This window comes from Tachysurus fulvidraco, chromosome 10 (genome assembly GCF_022655615.1).
Source record: "Tachysurus fulvidraco isolate hzauxx_2018 chromosome 10, HZAU_PFXX_2.0, whole genome shotgun sequence".
Lineage (NCBI taxonomy): Eukaryota > Metazoa > Chordata > Actinopteri > Siluriformes > Bagridae > Tachysurus > Tachysurus fulvidraco.
In genome coordinates, this window is record NC_062527.1 from 13197701 (window position 1) to 13224257 (window position 26557).

Genomic DNA, 26557 nt, shown 5'->3' on the forward strand with positions numbered 1-26557 from the left:
ACACGTAATGTAAGATAATTGAGCTCAGGCCAGAGTGTAACATGTGTTAGCTGCAGCCGGTTTCAGTGCTGCACAGCAACCGCAGTCTAAACAACAAACTCCAGTGGAAAACAATAAAGGTAAAGCAGCAGCCCACTTTAAAGAGCTCAACATCTTCGCGATAACACAACCATCATCACCAGGAGAGATTTACAGCAAAGCTGCTCTGTGTGTGTGGTAGTAGAATAAAAAGCAGCCAGTTGCTCACCCCTGGCACTCAACTCAGCCTGGCTCCTTATTCCAGATTTCCCTGTGTGCTTCTAGTGCTATTAAAAAAGGTATTAAACTTTGTTTGAAACTCAAGCCAGTCTCTCTCTCTCTCTCTCTCTCTCTCTCTCTCTCTCTCTCTCTCTCTCTCTCTCTCTATCTATCTATCTATCTATCTATCTCTCTCTTTCTTTCTTTTCTCTCTCCCTCTCTCTCTGTCTCTCTCTTTTCTCTCTTCTCTCTCTCTCTCTCTCTCTCTCTCTCTCTCTCTCTCTCTCTCTCTCTCTCTCTGACATGCTGTGTGGTCCTGACACAGCTCAGTGATTGTAACGCCACTGTGCATGGTCTTCCTGTCATACTTTGAGGTTACTGTGACACACAGATTTTTACAACAGCCTAAGGCAGAGTGCATGTCTGTTATCGAGTGGAGGGAGGGTAAGACAGAAAAAAACAAAAAAAAACGAAAAGGGCAGACAGAGAGGGGTCAGGGGGGTGAGGAGGAGCTCTTGGTGCTAAGTGTCAATGTCTGAATGAGAGGCTGAAATTATTAGACGACACACTGAACTCCGGACTGCCTCTAAAGACATACAGCTCACACGAGTGTGTGTGTGTGTGTGTGTGTGTGTGTGTGTGTGTGTGTGTGTGTGTGTGTGTGTACACTTGTGTGTGTAACTGCAAAAACATCCATTTAGATCCCACACTTACAATATGACGTAAGTTGTATGTAAACCCATAATGCGTAATAACGCTTGTGGTGCAGCTTGATGATCAAGTTTGTACAGTAGAGGTTTCTTCAGTGCGTAAACTTAATGTCAATATCTGCTTAATGATGGCCTGAAGCATACGATTAGTGTCAGTTCAGTCTTAATCATATCTGAAGGGATCCCTGGCTGTGCTTTACCTCCATGTTTACCTCCATATTGTGACACTTTCCTGGTTGGGTCAGGAATGAGGAGACAGGAGGCAGGCAAGGAACAACTCAAACAGGCTTTCTTTATTTTTTTATTTTACTCTGCACAGACACACACGGCTCTGTTCAACCCCCCCCCCTCCGTCTCTCTCTCTCTGTAATTCTGTCTCTCTCTCCCTCCCCCTAACCCCTCCTCTCTCTTTCTGTCACTTACTGTATAAATACATAAAGACAGATGCCTAAATTATCCTCAGTCTTATAAGACTCAGGTGAGATCATGAGTTTCCTGCCACATCGATCCAGCTCCTATCTACCTTTCAGTCAGGTAGCTCATACAAGTTCATCTTAAGCTCATCTGAAAGACACTAATCAATCTTCAGAAACCACTTTGGATCCAGTTCCTGGGTGCGAGATGGGAACACACCCAGGATTGGGTGAACGCTCCTTCACACCTAGGCCTGCTGAATGTATCAAATCCATCTAGCAGCATGTTTTAGGAGCCGAAAGGAAAGCAGAGAACCGGGAGGAAAGCCATGCAGACATAGGAGAGCAGGCGAAACTGCACACAGACCGTAATCTGAGATCAGTATCAAACCAGGAACGCTGGAGCTGTGAGGTAGCAGCATTACCCACTGCCCCATCATACAGTACATTAGACTTACATGTTACAACATGACGAATAAAAAGAAAAATACATCTAACCCTTAACAATTCAATCAAAGACATTTGAGATCCACAGCATTATTAAGAAGACAGTTCAGCCAGAATGATGGCAGTGTAGACATCAGCCTGATGGGAGCTAATCGACAGCTGGGGGCTATTTATGACATGGATCGTCCAGCATTTGCTCTCACACTCACAATACACATGTAGAAGTTACAAAACCCTGTTGAAGAAATTTGAGAGCAGATATTTACTCATGTTTTATTCCAACCAAATCAATAAATCCAAGAGAGAGCATTATACTGAATAGGATCAAGCCATTACGAGAGGCCCTTGTTCGGACTGAACAGTAACACAAAGCTTTAGCTGGAATGGAGAAGCACGCCTCATGCTTCAGGAACGTCTGAGAGAACAAACTTAAAGGAGCTTTGTCAGCAGTCAAGGATCTGGCTGAACAACTTTTTTTTGGAGCTGTTTGTGTCTAGCCTTAACTTTAAGCAAATAATCTACGCTCCTCATTCTGTCAAAAAATAACACTAGGTTTAATCCTCATGTTTTGCCAAACCACATGAAATTTAAGAGCACAAGGGGAAAAGGGGGAAGTCGAGAGCTGCGAAAGCATCTGAAGCTTTCTGTGCAAAAAATGTTATTCAAAGCTGTTATAGCAGGTTATAAACATCCAGCTTGCATGCAGAGCATGTGGTCTCTGTGGCTCAGGTCTAATCACAGTCACACATCTGAAGTGTGACCTGCTCCCAACTACAGCCCCATTACCCACGCATTGTGTGAGTGCAGGAGAGGCTAATTAGCATGAAGCACTCTCTGGTTTCAGAGCCCTGTGCTCAACCAGGCTTTGATGTGGCCCACGGAACCAACTCCGTTTTCAGGCGTTGAACTTGAGCTCTAGAATCAGATGCTAGGGTCGCAGTTAAGGTCTGACCCAGGGCCCGAGCGAGCGAGAGCACCAGGGGCCCACGCACGGCCGGCATGTATAGCATTGTAGCCCTGTGGCAAGTGAACAAAGCAAAGGTTAGAAGTGTTTGGAAGGGCTCGAGTTTCACACTGCTTGTGTTTCATTCAGATAGGAGCAGGTCACAAGAGTGGACTATTCATCAAAACTATGTGTGTGTGTGTTTGTGTGTGTGTGTGTGTGTGTGTGTGTGTGTGTGTGTGTGTGTGTGTGTGTGTGTGTGTGAGAGAGAGAGAGAGAGAGAGAGAGAGAGAGAGAGAGAGAGAGAGAGAGAGAGAGAGAGAGAGAGTGAGTGTTAGTGGGGTTGTTAAGAAGCCAAAGGTTTTAACATAGTAGCTTTATTGCACCAAAGCCAATTCCAGATTAGATGTTTCCAAGCCTGAGAGCTTTTGAGGGATCAATAATCGCATTTAGAGATGGAAAAGCACTAGTCCTCTTTGGCAGAATGCTGGCTCGTTTTGGCTGATGGTTCCAGTAGTGCCTGTCGCTGTTTTCAATCTTTTACCCTCACACACAGTGATACACACAAGCAAACCATTGTGCTCTTTTCCAGATGATGCGGTCAAATTAGGGACCAATTTAAAACACACATAACCCATCAACATGGCACGCACTGTATCCTCAGCACACACACACACACAGGTTTTTTGTAATGTATTACATTATAGAGAATTCAGCAGAGATCTGAAGAGATCATTGATTTTTTTAATGTAGACCACTAGAACAGAGGGTTCCTCTGTCACATTTAGCACTTATTTTGTAGTGTAGAGGTGATTTCATGTTCCATCACAACCCTGATTAGGATAAAGACACTGCTGAAGATGTAAGTAACCATTATAAAGAGTTCGATAATGAACTCAGCAAAGAGGAACAAGGGAACACTTGGTACAAACATCCACATCCATCCATCTGTTCATTTTCTGTAGCTCCTACCCTACACAGGGTCACAGGGTGCCCGGAGTCTCTCCGAGTGGCAGAGGACACCATGGACCTAGGACAGACGATTTAGAGATGGTTATGATGTTGGAATGTTACTCGGAAGGGCATTGTATTTGAAATCCCACCACTGCCAAGCTGCTATCCCTGGGCACTTAAGCAGGCCCATTACTTCTCTACTACACACTTGTAGAAAATAAGATTGCATGTAAGTCACTCTGGATAAAGGCAGCTGAAAATTTATATATATAAGCCTATAAATTTCTTTGGATTAGCGGAGGAATTTGGAGGACCCAGAAGAAACCTCTGGCACATAGAGAGAACATGCAAACTCCACACACCCACACACACACACACACACACACACACACACACACACACACACACACACACACACACACACACACACACACACACATATCACATATCACATAAATCAGAGGTGGTAATCAAACCCCCGATCCCAAAGGTGTGAAGCAAACTTACTAAGAAGTAAACCACTAAGCCACCACGCTCCGGTACAAACATGTTCTAATAACAACCATTTATTTACCAAAGGGTCGTGATTATAAAAGGGCTGCGTTTGTTTGAATTTGTTTAGAAACTCAATTGGGAATCCTAGCGTCTGTCTAATGCTTCTTGTTATTATTCGGAATTTCCATATAGAAAGTCGAGAATGTTTATGCAAGCTGTAACGAGTTTACCTTCTAACTAACAACATAACCAGACACGAAGATACTTGAAGCTACTTCCTATAGCTTTTTCTCCCTATAGCTTATCTTTTCTCTCTTTGGAGCTTTTACCCACTTTTAAAGTATTTCAAGTGTTCTGTTCTGTTCAGTTTTTTTTCATCATCTAAGAATAGTTTTCATGTGTCTCTGCATGTTTTTGTTGATAGAACTCATCTCCCTCGCGCATATTTTCCTTCCTTAATAAGCTGCTCGTTCCACCCTGCGTGCTTCATTTGCATATGTCTTCTTAGTCTGGTTCACATGTCCCTGCTGTCACACCTCCTCCCGAAGAGCAAACCGGTGTTGTTTTCTTTTTAAAACATCTTTTTTTTATTTTTTATAATGACTGGATTAGAGGATTAGAGAAGGGTGAAGTTGATTGTTGACTGTTGCTACACACCTGATCCAGCCTTGAGTAGCACTGGGGTTTGATCTAGATATTCACTGTGGGACAAAGATGAGGTGATAAAATATTACAATTAAAATCTTACACTCAGAATGATAGAAGAGAGAAGAATAATGCAGAGAATAAGGCTTAGCACCATGAGCATTGTGGACGAAGTGTCCCTTTATGGTAGGCAGTAAAACGTGCAATCTGTTCCAGAGTGAGAAAGCATTTGCTGTGAAACGTCCACAGAAGCCGCTTTGTACTTTTGAGCTAGAAAAGTGATTGTTTTCACATTAAATACTGTTCCAAATTGATTCCTTTTAAAGTGGTGGAACAATCCAATTCCTTTTCTAGCTGCTTCAGTGTGTTACCAGTCACGGGGTTTTGTAACCCATAATTCTAACTGACTGCTTAAAAACTGGTAGCTACAGTGATATAACAACAAATATTCAGTTAGCCAGTGAAGTTAATTAATACAGACTAAAGGAACAGAAAGTCAATGATCACTGGTTTTGCACCTTCACTAATCACTATTACTGGCTTTCAGGTTGTGATGTTCTGAAACAGTTCCCTAGGAGTGTCCCAAATCACACTGCACACTGTTCAGTGCACTACACACTCTAGTGTGTGACTTGTTTAAAGGTTGCATCATCTCCACTAAGCCTATTTTTTACCAGAAGTATAAGTAAGTTTCCCAGTTGATAGTAAATGATGATAAATTCTGTGAATTTCTAAAATGTTGAAAAACATCTTGATTTCTTTCCTCACCCAGCACCTAGTAGCTCCACTCCTCTACTGCTATGTAACAAAGCTCACCTTTCAAAATCTCTTAGCCTTGTTTTGTTTGTCCTGCCTGGGGGCCTGATTCTGGTTTATCTACCCTGATTTTAGTAAGATATGAACCCTTTCTGTAGATCATTTAAAGGTGAAATTGCTTTAATGGACCATTGTGAACTGAAGGCAGCAATAGATGGACGCTTTGCAGAGATTCTGGGAAAATTAGCTGCATTTCTAAACTTATAAATGTCAGGTCAAGTCCAAGCATAAAACATATTAACAATAGCTTTTGTAATACTAAATTGTATATGAAATTGATAAAATGTCCAAAAATAATAAAAACAGTAAAGTCTTCCATTTTCTTGGTCAGTTCAGTAAGGACTACAGCTAAAGACTCCCCCTGGTGGCACACAGACGCCACTGCGGTACTGACTAGCTGAGGGAGAAGAAGCTACACCACTTCACATGCACACTTTTCACATCCAACCGACTTCAAAATAAAACAATGCATTTTTCTAATCTAATCGTGTATAGATTTCAAGTTTGTATACACTTCCCTGAAGTGTTTTCTCCTTTGCGGTGTTCTTATAATTGACCTTGTTTTCCTTTCATGTATATATATGTTACAGTGTTGTGCATCAGATTTTTCATCATAGCTGACACTGCTTTAAACCACAAGTAATTTATAATCCTGCTGCTGGCTTTACTGTCTCTCTGCTCATTCATCCTTTCAGCACAATGTAGTCACTATTCTAGTCAAGTCCTGCTGTATTTAGACAGAAGTGTCCAAAAGAAGACACGTGGAGAGTGTACTGTATTTGTCAGTGTGTGTGTGTGTGTGTGTGTGTGTGTGTGTGTGTGTGTGTGTGTGTGTGTGTGTGTGTGTGTGTGTTTGTGCATTTGAGGAGCGTGAGCAGTAGCAGCTGTGAGTATTAGGATGTGTGCGAGTGCTGAAAGACAAAGTCCATCCTGCAAAAGCCTGGACTCAGTCTCTGTGTACAAAGTGGCCAGTTTTAAACTTTAAGGCCTGGTGGGCCAAACACAGATTAAAGGTGCGGTCAGTGATTTTTAAGTTAGAAAATTCTTTTGAGGTTCAAGATGCATTAATGAAATATCTGTTTAGAGGAGAAATTGTGGTCTTTGTGGCACCCCAAACTTTGTGGCACCCCAAAACAAAAGGGTTCCATAAGAGTTCATTAAATAATCGAGTGATCTTAGCCAGACAGGGCTTCATATGGAGGGAATGGTTTGACCTTTAAGTGTTTCCCTATTGGAGCAAATAAAGGTCAAGCCTAGGTTTTAAGACTGTAAATGGCGAAATTTGTAAATTTGTGCACTTTAAGCCTCACAGGCACTCATGAAACTCATGAGATTAGTCCTTTAAGTATACTGTATTTTCAGTATTGTTTGAATTGAGTTTCAAAACTCAGAAACACAATTTGTATCAATACATGTGTATTTGCCCCGATAATGTAGCAAGCATTACAGCATCCAAAGTACAACCATTACCTTAAAAGTTTCTTCAGTTTGTCCTGGGAAGTACAGAACCCTGTGAAGAGGAAATACAGCCCCTGTGAAGAGGAAGTACAGGCCCTGTGAAGAGGAAGTAGAGCCCATCTAAAGAACCTTTGAGGAACCCTTGAGTGTAGGACTGAGTCCACAAATGTTGCCCTGGACAAAGAAAGGAAGAGGAAGAACACTGTATCCACTCACGTCATTTATACCGTGCCAGTGCATTTATCTGTCATGTGTTTTATTTGTCTTTCACACAGGCCTTTCCTCTTGCTGCCACCTCTCATGGAGTGGATGCGTGTGGCCATTGTACATGCAGAGCACCGCCGCAGCCTGTTAGTCGACAGCGATGACGTGCGACAGACAGCGCGACAGCTACTACCAGGACTAGACTGCGAACCCCGACTGTTAAAGTAAGATCTCCACCTGCTCTCGCTGCACCGTTCAACTGATCGAACACAGGCTACACTGACATTTTCCTTATACAGTAATGAGCCTATATAAACATTTAACAGATGTAGTAAAATCACCACACTTTAACTGGCAGTGGAAACGGCGACGCAGGCACAGCGGTGAACAGCACAACATATGACCTCACTCCTGTTCTAGCGCTTAGTTCATTTCTGTATCAGTGGACAAAGACCATCTGCAAAACCCTCAGACTTTAAACACCACACCCGCCTAGTGATTCAGACCGCAGGCTGATGTCAGGACCTTGGCCTGGCGTTTTTTATGATTTGTAGTGTCTTAAGAAATAAGACACACTTTCATTCCGGTCATAAAACCACCTCCTACGCCTTCTCTCCCTTCAAATGGTTTTACATGCTATCCTGTTTTTTCATTCCTAATATTTTCTCACTTACACTATCTTTATATATTACAACTGACCCCAGTGCACTCTCTCCTCCACCCTCCATTTCTGTCATCTTCTCTCTCCAGGCCAGAGTGCTGTTTCACTTCCTTCAAACGGCTGGATGCCAAAGCCGCTACTGATAAGTTCCAGCTGGATCTGGGCTTTCGCATGCTCAACTGTGGTCGCACAGATCTAATAGGCCAGGCCATCGAGCTGCTGGGGCCAGACGGAGTCAACAGTATGGACGATCAGGTATAAAATACAAGGCATTTATAGACTTTCCATTCTGAGAATTATGTTTCAAATGTGCTGACTGTTGAGCTTCTACGTCCATCCAACTCGAGTCAGATTTCATACAGGTCTCTTTCTCCTGCTGTGTGTGTGACGCAGGGCATGACCCCACTCATGTACGCTTGCGCTGCTGGAGACGAGGCCCTGGTCCAGATGCTGATCGACGCCGGAGCCAATCCTGACGTAGCGGTGAGTGCGTTTACTGATGATGATCTGTTTCGATTGCACCATGACCTATGGATTTATTGCATGCCAAGAATGTTACTGCTGCTTTAAAACACTTCAGAGCTACAGTGAAAAAGTTTGCATCCCCTTGGATGTCTAATTTACAACTTATTTATACTGAATAAACTTAAAGGATTGGGGTTCAAGTGATCAAGGCCCTTAACCCTCTCTGCCCCAACCTCCAAAGTTGGGATATACGAAGAAAGAATTTCTAAGTGCTCTAATGTATATCTGACAAATGTTCCATGATTAAATGAAATGAAGGTGTGTCCTGAAACAAAACACAATAAACTATTTCAAAAACGAATCCTTGAACCATAATTGTTGCTTTGTGTCAGTTCAGGTGTTGAGTGACTGTGAAAATGTAGTTTATTGCTCGCCTATTTGGAGACGCTTGCTGCCACTTTATGTAACGTGGAGCTTGAAGCTGTATTTTGTTTCCACTAGGTGCCTGTGTGCTCTCCTAAACACCCCTCAGTCCACCCAGACAGCCGCCACTGGTCAGCGCTTACATTCGCAGTGCTGCATGGACACATCTCTGTGGTAGAGGTGAGCCTGTTATTCATATTAACTGTTATAGACATTAATAAGGAGAGATATAGACATGAATAAGGAGATGTGGACATGAATAATGAGATGTGGACATGAAAGTTTATGGACATTCTTAACTGTGTATTTGTGTGTCCCTGGTCAGCTTCTCCTAGACGCCGGGGCCAATGTGGAGGGAGCTGCAGTGCGTAATGGGCAAGAGAACTGTGCAGATTCTCCTCTCCAGCTGGCTTCAGCAGCAGGTGTGTACCTAGGACTCATTACACACTGACACACCTTCCCATGCCCTGAGCTTTGCACATTCCTCTGTGTCTCTCTCTCTCTCTATGCCACTCTCAAGCTCATTTACTGCTGAGAAGCCAAAAATAGGCTCATGATGGCAGCCTGCAGAAGGCTGACAATGAACTAAGCAACAAGAGCTGACTGAATTGGGTCAGGAGTGTGCACAGTGTGTGTGTTTGCATGGCATGCATATTTACCGGGTGCGGTGAGGGAGTTTGTGGCTGCGTGATACTTTTTAAAGTCTGTGGGGACATTCTGTGTAGGGATTTCGGAGAGGCCACACATAGCTGCCTGATGAGAAACACCACAGTACACACATACTCCCTCTACAGCTGCATGTGCAAAACACTCTCTAAGCAGCAATTAAGATATGGAACCGTCTCATCAGTTCTTTCCTCCCTTTTGTCTTTCTCCCTTTTTTAAAAAAAATACCTCTGATATTTTCTCACCCGCTTCTCACCTTCGTGTGTTTCTCTTCTTTTCCCTTACTGTTTTCTCCTCTCTGTCTTGCAGGGAATTATGAAATGGTGAGTTTGTTGTTGGCGAGAGGGGCTGATCCCTTGCAGAGGGCCCGGGAAGGAAACGCTCTTACGTCATCACTTTACGAGGACATGAACTGCTTTAGTCACGCTGCTGCACATGGCCACAGGTACACCCTACTGAGATCACACACACACACACACACACTCAGTGTAACCCCAGAAGGAAGTGATTATACTCATGTGTAGATTTACCAGCACAGACAGAAACCAGGGCCGGTGTTTACCAAAACTCCCTGAGTATAAAATCCCAACTGCTTACAGTTTTAAAGTGATCTCAGATTTCTTCTCCTGCACCTAAGAGGTAAGGTTTCTGAATATGTTCTACAAGAAGGATCATAATGGCATAATCATAATTAGAGTTCTCCACAAGTGAGTGCACTGGCATACAGCTTGTGTACATTTTAGACAGTGTAAATGCTAATGATCTAGTTATTCTCTTTCCCATGCAAAGGTTAGAATGTGTGTGATTATAGTGTGCAGGGATAAAAGCAGTGTGTCTCAATCTGCTCCTTAGCTCCCTAGGTAATATAATGTAATAGCACCATAGGTAATATACAGGATCAGGCACTGGTAAGGGCTCCCAGTGTCACATTGGGACTGTAATGACTCAATTTCCTGGGACATTGTAATTTCCTTATTAGTCACTATAATAAAAAAACACATACAATATTTACGTTTAATACGGCATATAAACATACTAATCACACTTAAAAGTAGTTTCAAACAAACTGTGTATAGGGTGACAAATGAAGACAAATATCACTAATGAAGTAGATCAGTTGAGAACTACAACAACAATAAGAAGTTACTTGTATTTGTGCACAAAAAAATAGAATATGACTTCATTTCCAGTAAGGGAACGTAGTGAGCGTCGATGCTCCCTTTTTGTGTGGTGCATTGTGGGATACTAGTGCACTTCAAGGATTCAGCAATTGATCCAGCCTTTAAAACACACACACACACACACACACACACACATCTGTGTATAAACAGAGACTGCTTACTGTTCACCATGTACAACATGAGCTCAGTAAGTAAACTGTGTAATGGCTGCACATGATAATCCAATATTTATCTTACATTAATTAAACTGTAAACACTATCTGTTATTTGTCTTACTGCTCTGTAAACCATTTCCTTCAGTAAAAATGGGAAAATCAATATTGCCTAACAGAATGAAATAGCTCATATTATGAAGTAGATAAAGATGCCGTGTTTAAAGCCATTCAGCCACTCTTTATACGTGTGTGTACGAACAGCAGTAGTGTTTCCAGGTTAACTCCTCTGTCCTCTCTCCCTTACAGGAACGTCCTGAGGAAGCTGCTCTCTCAGCCGCAGCAGGTGAAGGACGATGTGCTCTCTCTGGAGGAGATCTTGGCAGAGGGGGTGGTGGGGATGGCAGAGGAGGCAGCACCATCCGAGGGAGGACAACCTCGTCTCTGTAAGGCCCGCATGAAGGCCCTGCAAGAGGCATCATTCTACAGCGCTGAGCACGGCTACCTGGATGTCACCGTGGAGCTGCGCTCGCTGGGTAATGGCCTTATGTTTAACCTGTTTTACAACATTTACAAATGTGCCTTTGTGCTGCTTCATTTCTTAGATTAGAATAAATAGTGTTCCTTTTTTCTTTTCTTAAAATGCCAATATGGCAAAAAACATGATATGCATCGTAATCTTTAATTTTAGTGTTTAGTGTTTAGATAATTAATATCTGACAACAGTGGAACCATAATGCATTTTTAAACAGTGCTCAACGATACTCAATACTGATTGGTCAAGACCTCGCAGAATAGCAGACTCGAATTCCAGCCACAAGGTTTATATTAAATCGTTATTTTGAACAAGTTGTCGTTCCCATAGTAACAGTGTTGCTATATTGTCAGTGTAGGAGAGTCTATTGTTATAGATGCTATAATGTAAGCGATTACAGGAACTTACATACTATATAAACTACTGACAAAAAAAGTCAGTTAACTGCAGAAAACACTTTCTGGCATGTAAGTAAATAATGAACTGAGTTGATTAGAGTAACTTATCACATCATGCACTCTCACCGATAATTTTCCTCGAACAGCACACTCTGTTATATTTTATTCCTCACCCACATATTCTATTCCTTATTTATCATGGGAAAAAAGAAAAGTGGATTTGTTTAGGTGATGTTCACCAGAGGGTATATGGCATTAAAAGGATTGAAAACCACTAATGTGTTCTCCCCGTGCCTCGGGGGTTTCCTCCGGGTACTCAGGTTTCCTCCCCTGCTCCAAAGACATGCATGGTAGGTTGATTGGCATCTCTGGAAAATTGTCCGTAGTGTGAGAGTGAATGAGAGTGTGTGTGCCTTGTGATGGGTTGGCACGCCGTCCAGGGTGTATCCTGCCTTGATGCCCGATGACGCCTGCGATAGGCACAGGCTCCCCGTGACCCGAGAAGTACAGATCAGCAGTAGAAAATGAATGAATGAAAACCACTAATGTTAGTAAATCTGACAGATTTTTTTTATACGTACAGTATGTTTCCATCATTATTGTTATGAACTGAGAGTATGTCAGAGCTGGACTGGGTCAGTAAGACACTAATTCAAACATTGAAAAGGACAGGATGGCTCAGTGGGCTACAGGGATGTGTGCTTGAGTTTAGTGGACTCTGAAAGGCTTTTCTGTCAGTGGAGGATATAAATGAAACTAATGCACTGATTCTCTGGTGCCCCCTGCAGGCGTGCCTTGGAAGATGCATGTGTGGCTGGAGTCTCTGCGCAGTGCCCAGCTTCAGTCCAGAGCCTCGGTCATGCTGTCTCTGCTCCGAGACTTTAGCTCCATCAAGGAGGACGAATACGGAGAGGAGCTGCTGTCTGTCGGCCTGCCTCTCATGTTCAGCATTCTCAAGAGCTGCAAGGTAGCAAGCAAACACTGTAACCAGCACAATATGAAGAATGGCTTCATGAACCCACACTAACCCACTGTTCATTTTCTCCACCTGCAGAGTGAAGCTATAATGCAGCAGTTAGGCTCCATTTTCAGTCACTGCTTTGGATCTGCTCCACTTCCTGTCGTTTCTGAGAAGAAGACGTCTCTCTCAGCACAGCTCGGTAATTGAAGACCTGTGTGACTTCATCGAAGTCACCCAAAATTTGACATAGAATAACTCATCTGTTTAACATCAGGTTTCCATTAAAGCAATCTTACAGAGTATTTTTTAGACTGAAGCATAGTATAAAGTGTATATATAGCATAGTAAAGTATAGTGGGGGATCGTTCGAGATCCGAGTTAAAATTTGTACAAAATGCATAATACACTTCAAACCTTCAGTGGAATCTTCAGTGTAGTCCACCTCAAAAGACATGCATATTTTTACTATCTGCTTTTAATGACTTTTTGAGGAAAGAAACAGCAAAATGTTCTCATCTGAAATATCAAAGTTAGTGTGAAAATTGTAACAGTACAAGAGTTAATGCTGAGATAACAAGAGATAACAGTATTCTTGTGTCATAAAACATTTAAACCAATCAGATTCTGATATGCAAATGTAGGCTCCTCTGTAGAGGGGGGGAGGGGCAGGCATGTGGTATTACAATATTATACAACAGAGGATAAAGATTAGAATTAGGATTTAGTGTAGCAACGTCTCCCTTTTTTTATTATCTTCTTTTGTAAAAATAGAATAACAAACAATTTCCGATAACCATTAGATCAAGATAAATTCTCTTTTCCATGCTGCCAAAGAAGGTTAGAACGTGTGTGATTATAGTGTGCAGGGAAAAAAGCAGTGTGTCTCAATCTGCTCCTTAGCGCTGTAGCTAGGTAATATAATGTAATAGCGCCATAGGTAATATACAGGATCAGGCACTGGTAAGAGCTCCCAGTGTCACATTGGGACCCTAATGACTCAATTTCCTGGGACATTGTAATTTCCTCATTAGTCACTATAATAAAAAAACACATACAATATTTACGTGTAATACGGCATATAAACATACTAATCAAACTTAAAAGTAGTTTGACTCAAACAAACTGTGTATAGGGGGACAAATGAAGACAAATATCACTAATGAAGTAGATCAGTTGAGAACTACAACAACAATAAGAAGTTACTTGTATTTGTGCACAAAGTTGGCTACAAATTTTGAGCTAAGAGGCTTCGCAGAATATGACTTCATTTCCAGTAAGGGAACGTAGTGAGCGTCGATGAATTGTGGGATACTAGTGCAAGGATTCAGCAATTGATCCAACCTTTAAAATTAGCACATCAATCTAATCTAATCAGTCTGTGTTCTGTCTCGTTTTTCAGATCCCCACTTCCTAAATAACCAGGAAATGTCAGACGTGACATTTTTGGTGGAGGGAAAACCGTTCTACGCTCACCGGGTTTTGCTGATCACAGCATCTGAAAGGTGAGATGGACCTGAGAATGAAAAAGGGACTGTTCTAGGTGCATAGAAGGTTATAAAATTATGTAAATAACAGCACGCTCGGTACAGTCGTGATGTTTTTTATCTGCTACGTTAATGCATATCCTTTAGAAGAAGTCCTTCTGTTTAAAATGCTCTTAGTGTTACACTCTGAAGCTCTTCTCTGTCTCAAGCTCTATCCATGTCTTATCAGATTTAAGGGTCTTCTGGGCTCCTGCAGTTCTGAGGGCTCCCAGCACTGTAAGGAGATTGAGATCAGTGATGTCAAGTACAACATTTTCCAGGTATCAGCAGCGAATTCCCTTTTTTTTCCTCCTGTGCAGAAGAGCTTTGTCCTGTAAGATGTAAATTTAATCACTTTCACATTCCATGTCCCCAGGTGATGATGTCATATCTGTATTCGGGTGGGACGGAGACTCTGAGGCTCGCTGTGTCCGAGCTGCTGGAGGTAAGCTTGAGGGGTTGCAGATAACTGATGAAGAGAAACAGATGTTTTTGTGTGTGTGTATATATATATATATATATATATATATATATATATATATATATATATATATATATATATATATATATATATATATATAATGATACTAATACATTAGAAAGTGTATTTGTTGATATCCTCTGAAAACACTGCATATGGAAAGCTGATTTCTTTTTTGTCCTGTGCCAGCTGCTGTCAGTGGCAACACTGTTCCACTTAGGAGGTTTACAGCACCACTGTGAACTGCTCTGTGCTCAGAAAATCAACCTGGAGAACGCAGTCAGTGTGTACAACACAGCCAAGGTGAGCAGCACAATACACACCTTTCCACACAGCCAGCAGGAGTTTCTGCTTAACCAGATTATTTGCTTAAACGAACTTTAGAAAGTAAATACAAACTAACCTAGCCTGTTTGCAGAGAAAGTCTGCAGGTAATTTATTTAATTTAAACTGTACGTAACACACAATCTACAGTGCACTAAACATAAAAAACCTCTCGTGTGTGGGGATGTGTTTTAGGCCAACGGTGCAGCAGAGCTGAGCGTGTACTGTAAAGGCTACTTCCTGAAGAACATGGGCGTTCTGCTGGAAAGGGAAACGTTCCGCGGTCTAATCTCCAACTCGCGCTCAGCTTCGGGCAGAGACTCGCTCCTGGAGGAACTGGAGGCTATGTTAACACACACGATGCACTCAATGCTCCATATCAAACCGCATGTGTGAGAGGACAGCGAGGAGCACGGACTGAAGAATTACACCACAGATCATCACTGAGGGGGAAGAACAAAACAGAAAGACAGGATGAGGGAAAAAATGAAGGAGGAACAGAGAAACATAGCGGCAGAATGTGAAAATAGGAAAGACTGAGAAACTGTTGGTGAAGAGGAACAATGTGGACAGAGACATTGGGAGCTTGTAATTATGGACAATATGAGACTGCACCATGCACAATTGTGTAAAATGTGTATTACTACACACTGAATGCACTGGCATTCTTATAGTTAAAGCTTGTAGTTAAAGCTATCCTAAGCTATTTAGGAAACCCACAGAGGCCAGAAGATTTCCCTCTATACTTCATCGTCAGTAAAGAGTCTGCGTGGTAGGACTTGTACTGGGCCAAATGGAGTAGAAGTGTGTTGTTTATTTTAATAAGCTAAATTACAGCACATAGGACTGGTATCGGAAAAAAGAGTGGACCTTTTCTATTTAAAATGTGAGATTATTTAAGTCACCTTTTTATCGTTCTCTATGCCAAACAAATAAAATAATATAAAAGCAAATGTTATTTTTTTAAACATAAAAACAAATGAATTCACTTTAGTACTCAATCACTGAGAGAGTATTTGACCTGTACAAAGACTATAAGGAAGACAAAGGGGAAAAGCTGGTGATAAAGTGAGATTTCGCAGATCTAATTGTCTTATGCTAATAACAATGCTGAAACTTTGGATTAACGCAAAGAATCTGTTGCTAGTAAAAGTTGTATAATATAAAATGATATATAATATCATGGAAGTGTTTTTTTTTTTATTTTACTTTAATTTAACTGAAAAGTTACTAGGTACATTTTATACATTAAACTTTAGTAACCACTTTGGAGCAAAAACACACACACACACACACACACACATTTTCATACTCACTGACGTAAGTGCGGAAGTTTAAATCTAATAAATCCACCTACTGCTGTGTGGGAGGACACTAGAGAACTTGGAGGAAACCCACACAAGGGGTTTATGGTTTGTTTTTTTAATGCACTGCATTGTGGGTATTGTAGTGTGTGAAACGCACAGAGAGGCCGTAGCTCTCACTTTTCTTTAACAGTCAGTTAGCCAGCAGGTTTCTTTTGTTTATCTTTGTGGCTGTAAAAGTGATTGGAGAAAATGCCAAAGATTAGGGAAAGAACTGAGGATATGCAAATTAACCTCAGAGTGTCAGAAAGTTTATGATGACACTAATTACAAAAGATGCTAAATAGCACTGAATGTTTTGCTCTCTGAGAGGAAGCCAAACTCGTGTGACTCCCTCCAGCTTTGACACCGTGTCCTATGAGGTCCTGAGAGAAACTCACAATCCACTATTTATCTTTTATTGCATAATTTTGCAATTTTTTTTAGCAATGTTGAAAATGGGTTTTTACTAATAACCCCAAGTGGATGAAGCGAGATGTAATGTGAAGTGTGGCGAAGTTCAGTACACACTCCTCCAATCCTGAACACCTTCCTGTGCTGGGAAACTTTGACTCAATAAAAAGAAATGACTCCTAACAAAAAGCTTCACTTCAATGATTCGGCATCTTTCTTTGGTATAAAAACACGATGTGTTTAAAATCTGTTTATTAGGCTTGGATGATGTAGAACATCTGCTGTACATTAACTCTTACTATGGAGAGGATCATTTAGAGTGTGTGTTATACTTGTGATACACACCTCCTGACCAATCAGAGACCAGAACTCAAGTGCACTTTCGTATAAAGTACAGAAAAGTGAAGTAGAGTCATCTGTAATAAAGAGAATGCTAATAAACAGAAGTGTCGTTAAAGTGAGAGGATTGTGTAGACAAACAAAACAGTATCTTACCTCATCTCGCCTCGTGAGCTGGAGATGGAACGAAGCTAAATATTGACATAAGAAAGATCAACAACAGTCCCGAGAAAGCAAGCACGTACACGCACACACACACACACACACACGCACACACACACACACACACACACACACTTAAGCATGCAATCCTACACACACCTCAGATACAGACATACAATTCAACAAAATCATACACACATGCGCGTTTAGCCCCCCCCATACACACAACATAATCACAAACCAAAGTATACATACGCACACACACACGCACAGCGACACAATCACACACACAATCACACACACACACGCGCGCACACACACACAGTCAAACAGGCTACACAAATTCCTAATAAGTGAATCAGTTTATTGTTTCAATTGTTTTTTTGTTTTTTTTTCTTGTTCTAAAGTTGCTCACAGTTATATTACAGCTTCATGTTCATTCCTGCTCTGCGTTTATAGTCTGGAGTCACATGATCAGTCGTAGTCTACTGTATAAAATAGGATGATTAACAACAGGTATTGCTTCATTTTTCTTTTGTCAAAAAAACAAAAAAAACAAAACAAAAAACAACTCTTCCCATGTCTGTAAACTAGAATTTGGAGACTGATGGTATTTCTTTCATCAGAGGTAAATGATACAGGCCAGAGGAAGCGTTTCAAAACTCAGTGCACTAAAGGATCAAGAAAGAGAGAACGACACAAAACAGCGGCTAGAAGAACAGCGAAAAGAAGGGCAGGAAGGCTATTTTTTATCTCAATAACACAGAGGAAAGCAGTAAGGGGTCAGAGAAGGGGTTTTAGCAGTTACACTAGCGCCATGCAAAGGAAAGCCGATGTCTGGCATGCACACAGCAATATAAGTTAAAAGCGTAGAAGAGCATGTACTGAGCACCTCCTGCATATGAGAAGGTGACATCAGTCTATTTACAAGAGAACTGACTCAAGAGGAGCGTTTTGTCTCAATCCATTGTACACACACAATGAAACTGACAAATATCAAGATGCTCATTCCCTTCCCAAATAGGCAAGACTACATTCCTAACTGTGAAATTATGCCTTTTTTTAAAACATATACTAAACATTTTTCATAATTCAATGCTAGAAAAAAAAATATTTTCAATGTCTACATAAAATCTCCTAAATCAAGACATGAGAAAAATCTCTCTCGTTAAACAATCGAGGACATAAATAAATAACGTTCGCTGAATCCGAAAATTTCCACTCGTGTTCAGAACGGTGATAAATTAAGGTAAACATACAGGATGAATAATTACGATGATTAAATACAGAAAAAATACAAAAATATTCACAATGTATTCAACATTTTTTGTCGGTAATTCTACTGCTGGTGGTTTGTGACGTGAGATGTGAATCGTAAAATAATTTGAATGATGTCAGAACTCTGGATTCAGTGCAGCAGCTACTTGAAACTAAGGTTTCATAAATAAAGCATTAATAAACAGAAAAAAAAATCTGTATGTATAATATAGTGTGTGGTAGCACAAGATTTCAGTCAGAATCTACAACGAAATGAAATATTAGTAGCACATCTAGGCATTTTGTTATACATGAGATGTCTGTACAATGGAAATGATTCATTTAGATAAGCTTCTGAAGCAGCAGCTCATTCCTTTCTACATGACCCCCAACCCCACTGGAGCAATATAGGCATATACGTCCTTCTGCAGCAGAGCTTCTAGATCAAGAGCTTCTAATTTAAGTCATCATTGAAAATGACAATACAATCTGTGATGAGTTTTATCCCGTTGGGACAATCAGTCTTTTTTTTTTTTTTTTTTCCTCTCCATGTCTCACATTGTTTTGTCCTTTGTGAGTCCATCCCAGAGTTGTGCATGTCTGCATTTGTATCTGTAGTACATGTCGTGCGTGTAGCGAGCTGAAGACGTAAAAAAAAGTTCCTTTGTACGTCGGATCGTGTAAGGGCAGATGAAGAGAGGAGAAGAAGGGGAGAAGGTGAAGCATGGAGCTGGATGTTGGTGTCGGTGTGTATGTTTTCCTCAAGGACCACAAAGTCATTGGAGAGAGGTAAAAGAAGGTGAAGATGAAGGATGATGCGCCTGGGTTTTCGTCTTTATGAACAGCGCCCTCCGTCAAAGAACGTGGGTGGAGCAGGGGAGCGGGGTGTTAATAGCTTTTCTGGATAATTCCTGGTAGTAAAAACAAGTCATCAGACAAGTGAGGAAAGTGGACACAAAGGAGAATGAAAGCCTGTCACAGATGATGAGAATGGAGACAAGTCTAAGGAAATGGCATGAGGGAAGAAGAGTGTGTGCTTATCGTGGCATGTTCATCGTTATACAGTCATTTCATCATACAAACATTTATAGGGTCTAGATTAGTTGCATGACTGCTGACAGGATGTAAGTCAGTATGTGGGAACGACTGCATTATTTCTACAGGTCTCTAGTTCTGCTCCTGTGTCCCAACAGAGGCCACCATCCTGGCATTGTCCCTGGCATTTCCTACCAGGCATTTAGAGTCACTAGGCTCGGGATCGTGCTGCGGGTGTCTGTTGGGTGCACCAGGTGGATGGAGCACCTGGCTGTTCTTCTCGTCTGAAAAAAGTTGTTTAATTACGTCAAAGAAGTTACTCAATGGGCTGCCTAGGTACACAGACGGGAAGAGAAAAAGAAACAGAGAAAACAGAGAAAGAGAGAGAGAACAAACAAACCAATGAATAATGGGCTTCACACAAGGAGAAGTGGCCAGAGAAAGATGGGAAGATGAACAAAAGAAGAAAGAGGGGTAAGATGAATTGGAATACAAGGATTCAGAGGCGTTTCAAAACCAATCGATGCCACTTTACTAGTCTTTCAATTCTAAGCCAAATTGAGAGCGTAGGTCACTTAAAATGAGCGCAAGATAGAATTTGGTTTGTACTTTTAATATTTAAGAACTTGTGGCTGATCTATTCTTTTAAATGAGAAGAAGAAAATTTCAGATATCTGTGACGTAAAAACACAAAACCATGATAAATCACATCAGATCGTTTTCCACCTTTTATGATATACAGTAAGCAACAAAGTTCAAGTTCAAAACTACATTTTAGGAGAAAAATGAGAACCATACAAAAAGCCCTTCAGTAATAAGGTTTTGCTTGTATTTCAGCACTCAGTCCTCAGTCAGCTTCCTGACACGGCAGATTTATTCCACTCTTCTGTGCAAGAAAATGCTCCAGATCTGTCAAACTGAGAGAATCTCCTAAACACAGCCCTCCTCAAGTCACTGTGATGCCACACTGTCTCGGCTCATGATGTTGATGACGATGATGATGATTACGCCCTTCACTATGTTTTATGCACTGGAGATTCCTTCCTCCTGATTGATTTGACAGTGATTTTTCCGTACATGCTTTCTAAACTCTTTACCAAAGTGTAACAAAGTGAAAGAGTGAACATGAGTTTGAATGTGATCGGTTCATTCTGAGCATATTCACATGCTCCATTATACAAGGAGATGCACTGTATATTAAAGCAAATCCTTTATTTTGTTTTTTTTTACATGTTGTTCACATGAATTTTGTCGATTGCTATATCGCATTAAAGGTGAAAAATGATCTGATACAAATGACTTTTATTTTTTTACATCACAAAAGCCAGCAATAATGACAGGAGCCTGTAAACATTTACATTCACTAAATAAAACAGATTGTTGTATCAGCTTTTGAATCCCAGTTTGCAGTTTTCATCCCACCATCCTACCACTGCTCCAGCCTTTCTGCCAGTCAGCATGTTATAAATGGCAGCTCATCAGTACAGGAGACATTTTAGCAAACCAAACTGCTGTATATCCTGATTTTGTAATACTGGCCTTGACTTTGGAGACTTCCGGATTGCTCTTTCTGTAAATGCATGATGCTTTGGTATAGTAGTAGATAAGTGTGTGTCCTAAACACTAACTCCAGTCTATGGCCTTAAACACTAACTCCCAGTCTATGGCCTTAAACACTAACTCCAGTCTATGGCCTTAAACACTAACTCCAGTCTATGGCCATAAACACTAACTCCCAGTCTATGGCCTTAAACACTAACTCCCAGTCTATGGCCTTAAACACTAACTCCCAGTCTATGGCCTTAAACACTAACTCCCAGTCTATGGCCATAAACACTAACTCCCAGTCTATGGCCTTAAACACTAACTCCAGTCTATGGCCTTAAACACTAACTCCAGTCTATGGCCATAAACACTAACTCCCAGTCTATGGCCTTAAACACTAACTCCCAGTCTATGGCCTTAAACACTAACTCCCAGTCTATGGCCTTAAACACTAACACCCAGTCTATGGCCATAAACACTAACTCCAGTCTATGGCCTTAAACACTAACTCCCAGTCTATGGCCATAAACACTAACTCCAGTCTATGGCCTTAAACACTAACTCCCAGTCTATGGCCATAAACACTAACACTCAGTCTATGGCCATAAACACTAACACCCAGTCTATGGCCATAAACACTAACTCCAGTCTATGGCCATAAACACTAACACCCAGTCTATGGCCATAAACACTAACTCCAGTATATGGCCTTAAACACTAACTCCCAGTCTATGGCCATAAACACTAACTCCAGTCTATGGCCATAAACACTAACACCCAGTCTATGGCCATAAACACTAACTCCAGTATATGGCCTTAAACACTAACTCCCAGTCTATGGCCTTAAACACTAACTCCCAGTCTATGGCCATAAACACTAACACCCAGTCTATGGCCATAAACACTAACTCCAGTCTATGGCCATAAACACTAACTCCCAGTCTATGGCCATAAACACTAACACCCAGTCTATGGCCATAAACACTAACACCCAGTCTATGGCCTTAAACACTAACTCCAGTCTATGGCCATAAACACTAACTCCAGTCTATGGCCTTAAACACTAACTCCCAGTCTATGGCCATAAACACTAACTCCAGTCTATGGCCATAAACACTAACTCCAGTCTATGGCCTTAAACACTAACTCCAGTCTATGGCCTTAAACACTAACTCCCAGTCTATGGCCATAAACACTAACACCCAGTCTATGGCCTTAAACACTAACACCCAGTCTATGGCCATAAACACTAACACCCAGTCTATGGCCATAAACACTAACTCCAGTCTATGGCCATAAACACTAACACCCAGTCTATGGCCATAAACACTAACTCCAGTCTATGGCCTTAAACACTAACTCCCAGTCTATGGCCATAAACACTAACTCCAGTCTATGGCCATAAACACTAACTCCAGTCTATGGCCTTAAACACTAACTCCCAGTCTATGGCCATAAACACTAACACCCAGTCTATGGCCTTAAACACTAACACCCAGTCTATGGCCTTAAACACTAACACCCAGTCTATGGCCATAAACACTAACTCCAGTCTATGGCCTTAAACACTAACTCCCAGTCTATGGCCATAAACACTAACTCCCAGTCTATGGCCATAAACACTAACTCCAGTCTATGGCCTTAAACACTAACACCCAGTCTATGGCCTTAAACACTAACACCCAGTCTATGGCCTTAAACACTAACTCCCAGTCTATGGCCTTAAACACTAACTCCCAGTCTATGGCCTTAAACACTAACTCCCAGTCTATGGCCATAAACACTAACACCCAGTCTATGGCCATAAACACTAACTCCCAGTCTATGGCCATAAACACTAACACCCAGTCTATGGCCATAAACACTAACTCCAGTCTATGGCCTTAAACACTAACTCCAGTCTATGGCCATAAACACTAACTCCAGTCTATGGCCTTAAACACTAACTCCAGTCTATGGCCATAAACACTAACTCCCAGTCTATGGCCTTAAACACTAACTCCAGTCTATGGCCTTAAACACTAACTCCAGTCTATGGCCATAAACACTAACTCCCAGTCTATGGCCTTAAACACTAACTCCCAGTCTATGGCCTTAAACACTAACACCCAGTCTATGGCCTTAAACACTAACACCCAGTCTATGGCCTTAAACACTAACTCCAGTCTATGTCCATAAACACTAACTCCCAGTCTATGGCCTTAAACACTAACTCCAGTCTATGGCCATAAACACTAACTCCCAGTCTATGGCCTTAAACACTAACTCCCAGTCTATGGCCTTAAACACTAACACCCAGTCTATGGCCTTAAACACTAACTCCCAGTCTATGGCCTTAAACACTAACTCCAGTCTATGGCCACAAACACTAACACCCAGTCTATGGCCATAAACACTAACACCCAGTCTATGGCCTTAAACACTAACACCCAGTCTATGGCCTTAAACACTAACTCCCAGTCTATGGCCTTAAACACTAACTCCAGTCTATGTCCATAAACACTAACACCCAGTCTATGGCCATAAACACTAACTCCCAGTCTATGGCCTTAAACACTAACTCCAGTCTATGGCCATAAACACTAACTCCCAGTCTATGGCCTTAAACACTAACTCCCAGTCTATGGCCTTAAACACTAACTCCAGTCTATGGCCATAAACACTAACACCCAGTCTATGGCCATAAACACTAACACCCAGTCTATGGCCATAAACACTAACACCCAGTCTACATAAACACTAACACCCAGTCTATGTCCATAAACACTAACACCCAGTCTATGGCCATAAACACTAACACCCAGTCTACATAAACACCTTTATTCAGTTAGTTTGTAGAATAAATGACAAACACTATTCAACAAGAAACTAGTTTGTATAGTAGAGCATCAGCGTATTGTTCCCCTGAGCTGCCCAGAGACTGCCATTCATCAGTGCAGTGTGGCAGTGAGCCTCACACACGCACACACACACACACACACACACAAACATGCGCACACACACACACACACACACACACACACACACACACACACACACACACACACACACACACACACACACACCCAGTCACTCGATACTGAGTGAGAGGCAGGAAGCAGTGGCAGTGATGGTTGTTTGTGAAAGTGTGTTTGACAGAAAGAAAGACTGTGGCAGCTAAAGAGGACAAGTGGTGCATAACAGGAAGAGAGAGAGAGAGAGAGAGAGAGAGAGAGAGAGAGAGAGAGAGAGAGAGATGGAATGCAGTAAGCTGTGATGCTCTAGCCTGGTGTGTCCTCCATTCCTGATATCAGCACATACCACCTGAGACAAGTTTTTTCTTCTGCACATTAGGCAAAAAGATCCAACCCACATGTGAACGTATATGTCACGACTGTCTAGTTCACTCACATCAACTTGAAAAAAGGATCAAAATCCTTGTATCATCATATCATATATCAGCTGAACAGTAGCGCAGCACTACAGCTGATACTAAGTAAAAAAATCAGAGGCTTCGTAAAAATACCCAAACGATTTAACATATAAAAGTTTACACTCCCCTGGCTCTTAATGTATGGTGTGACCTTCTTGATCATCAGTGAACGTTTGTAGCTTTTGTGATGGTTATGTACGAGTTCCTCGGTAGTCTTGTGTGAAAAGATGGATCTCAGCATCACATCACTTGGATCACTTGGAGGTTTAACTGCTCAGGACAAACACGGGACTATGAAGGACTCCCACAAAAGATAAAAGAAGTCACTGATCCTCCAGGTTATAACACACACAGGGTTTTTCCTACATTGAAAACGATTTTTTGTCCCGCCAAAGCCTTATTTGATGTGTAATTGCGTTTTGTGAGTGAAGCAGGCTACTGACGAATCCATGTTTCTCGTGGTGCATTTGGAGAATATTTTTGCTGAATTAACGCTGGGTGTGAATTGCAGTCAAAAAAAGTTGCCTTATCTTCTCTTACAATTTGTGACAAGCATTCCACACATGCAGCTGACATAACTTTAAATAAACGCAAAAAATGTATCCAGTTATGAAGTGTCGTGTGTGTGTGTGTGTGTGTGTGTGTGTGTGTTGACAAATCTTTCACAATGTCATAACAGCCAGGATTCCCACACAACACGTCCGCTAAAGTCCGATTCACGACCTAATGACTCATCGCTTTCTTTTACTATCTAGCCTGACAGTGATCGTTTTTTTCATGAATAAATAAGATAAGAAAAAAAAAATCACAAATAGTTTACTTGTATTTATTTTAAATTTAACATTTATTGTCAATATTGGGCTTGCGGATCATGTGGGTACTAGGGTACTCTGCTGTGTGTGTATGACCATGTCGGTCAGCCACCACCGAAGACCAATTGTGACCCAGGAAAAACCCTGACACAGTATAATTGAGCAAGTGTAAACTTTTCAACTGGTTCATTTGTGTAAATTCACTTATTTTTGTGTTTATTGGACTACACACCACATCTGTTATGTGAAATAATCTATTCAGGGCAGAACTACTTTTTTTTCTTCTTAAAAATTATAAACCTAATCGGCAGCTTCTGCAAGGCCTATGTAAACTTATTCACCCCAACTGGAACACAATGGTAAGATTGCTGGATTAAATTGTTCCTTTGATCTCCCATTTGTTTATTCAGTGTAAACCGGTCTCAACAAAATTTGCCGAACTGTTTGTTAATGAGAAACAACACAGCTGTTAAGCAAGAAACAAATAAATACGACTGTTAATCTGACAAACTGTTAAATAAAACCGTAACGATTTTATAAACAGAGCATTTGTTTAGAACGAGTTTGTACCACAAAACTAAGAAAAATAAAATGTAAATATTTATCCAGGTTAAGAAATAAAACTGCACAATGCCGCTCTCATGCTGTCGCATGGTGTGCAGAGATGCTGACTTTGCTAATGAGAAAATCCTAACAGAATCCTAACAGAATTTTATCTTGCACGTGTTGCATTGTGAGAGAGGTTATTTTTCATAAGCATCTTCTCCATGGTTTTCTGACCAAATTAACCCACAGTCCCACCATCAGTTTCTATTGGCTCACAAGGTCAAGGTTTGCACTCGATGTACGACAGAGTTTATAACCGATCAGCAACAACCTGCTTCTCATCCAATGCCCAAGAACCTTGTCTGATCCTTCTGGTCCTAGTTTTAAACAGGTACCAATTCTAGACCTTTGGTACTGAACCAGGAAAAAAAAATAAAAAAGCATTTCTCTGAATTTCTCAAGCCAAATGTTGTGCAGTGGGTAACATGCCTTAATTAAAGATCCACTAAAGCCCTGTCCTCCTCAGAAGCTCGTGCAGCATCTCCACTCATATTAATGGTTTTCTGGGTTTGTTCCATTATCTGAAAAACATTGATTGCA

General features: G+C 41.2%; 2 protein-coding genes across 3 annotated transcripts in view; one reads left to right on the plus strand and one right to left on the minus strand.

Moving 5' to 3' along the window:
- abtb2b (ankyrin repeat and BTB (POZ) domain containing 2b) overlaps positions 1-16275 on the plus strand; it is a 48550-nt gene extending 32275 nt beyond the window's left edge. For both annotated transcript variants that reach the window (XM_027172919.2, XM_027172918.2), the window contains exons 4-17: positions 7394-7546; positions 8073-8238; positions 8377-8466; positions 8950-9051; positions 9197-9293; positions 9847-9982; positions 11180-11406; positions 12592-12770; positions 12858-12963; positions 14164-14266; positions 14478-14568; positions 14664-14732; positions 14958-15071; positions 15288-16275. In XM_027172919.2, the coding sequence (XP_027028720.1) occupies positions 7394-7546; positions 8073-8238; positions 8377-8466; positions 8950-9051; positions 9197-9293; positions 9847-9982; positions 11180-11406; positions 12592-12770; positions 12858-12963; positions 14164-14266; positions 14478-14568; positions 14664-14732; positions 14958-15071; positions 15288-15488 (1834 nt within the window). In that variant the 3' untranslated portion in view covers positions 15489-16275. The remainder of the gene's footprint in view (positions 1-7393; positions 7547-8072; positions 8239-8376; positions 8467-8949; positions 9052-9196; positions 9294-9846; positions 9983-11179; positions 11407-12591; positions 12771-12857; positions 12964-14163; positions 14267-14477; positions 14569-14663; positions 14733-14957; positions 15072-15287) is intronic.
- Positions 16276-17366: 1091 nt separating this feature from the next.
- Positions 17367-26557, minus strand: part of brsk2a (BR serine/threonine kinase 2a) — a 183688-nt gene continuing 174497 nt past the window's right edge. Inside the window, exon 20 of the mRNA XM_047819701.1 lies at positions 17367-19974. Within this exon, the coding sequence (XP_047675657.1) occupies positions 19775-19974 (200 nt within the window). The 3' untranslated portion in view covers positions 17367-19774. The remainder of the gene's footprint in view (positions 19975-26557) is intronic.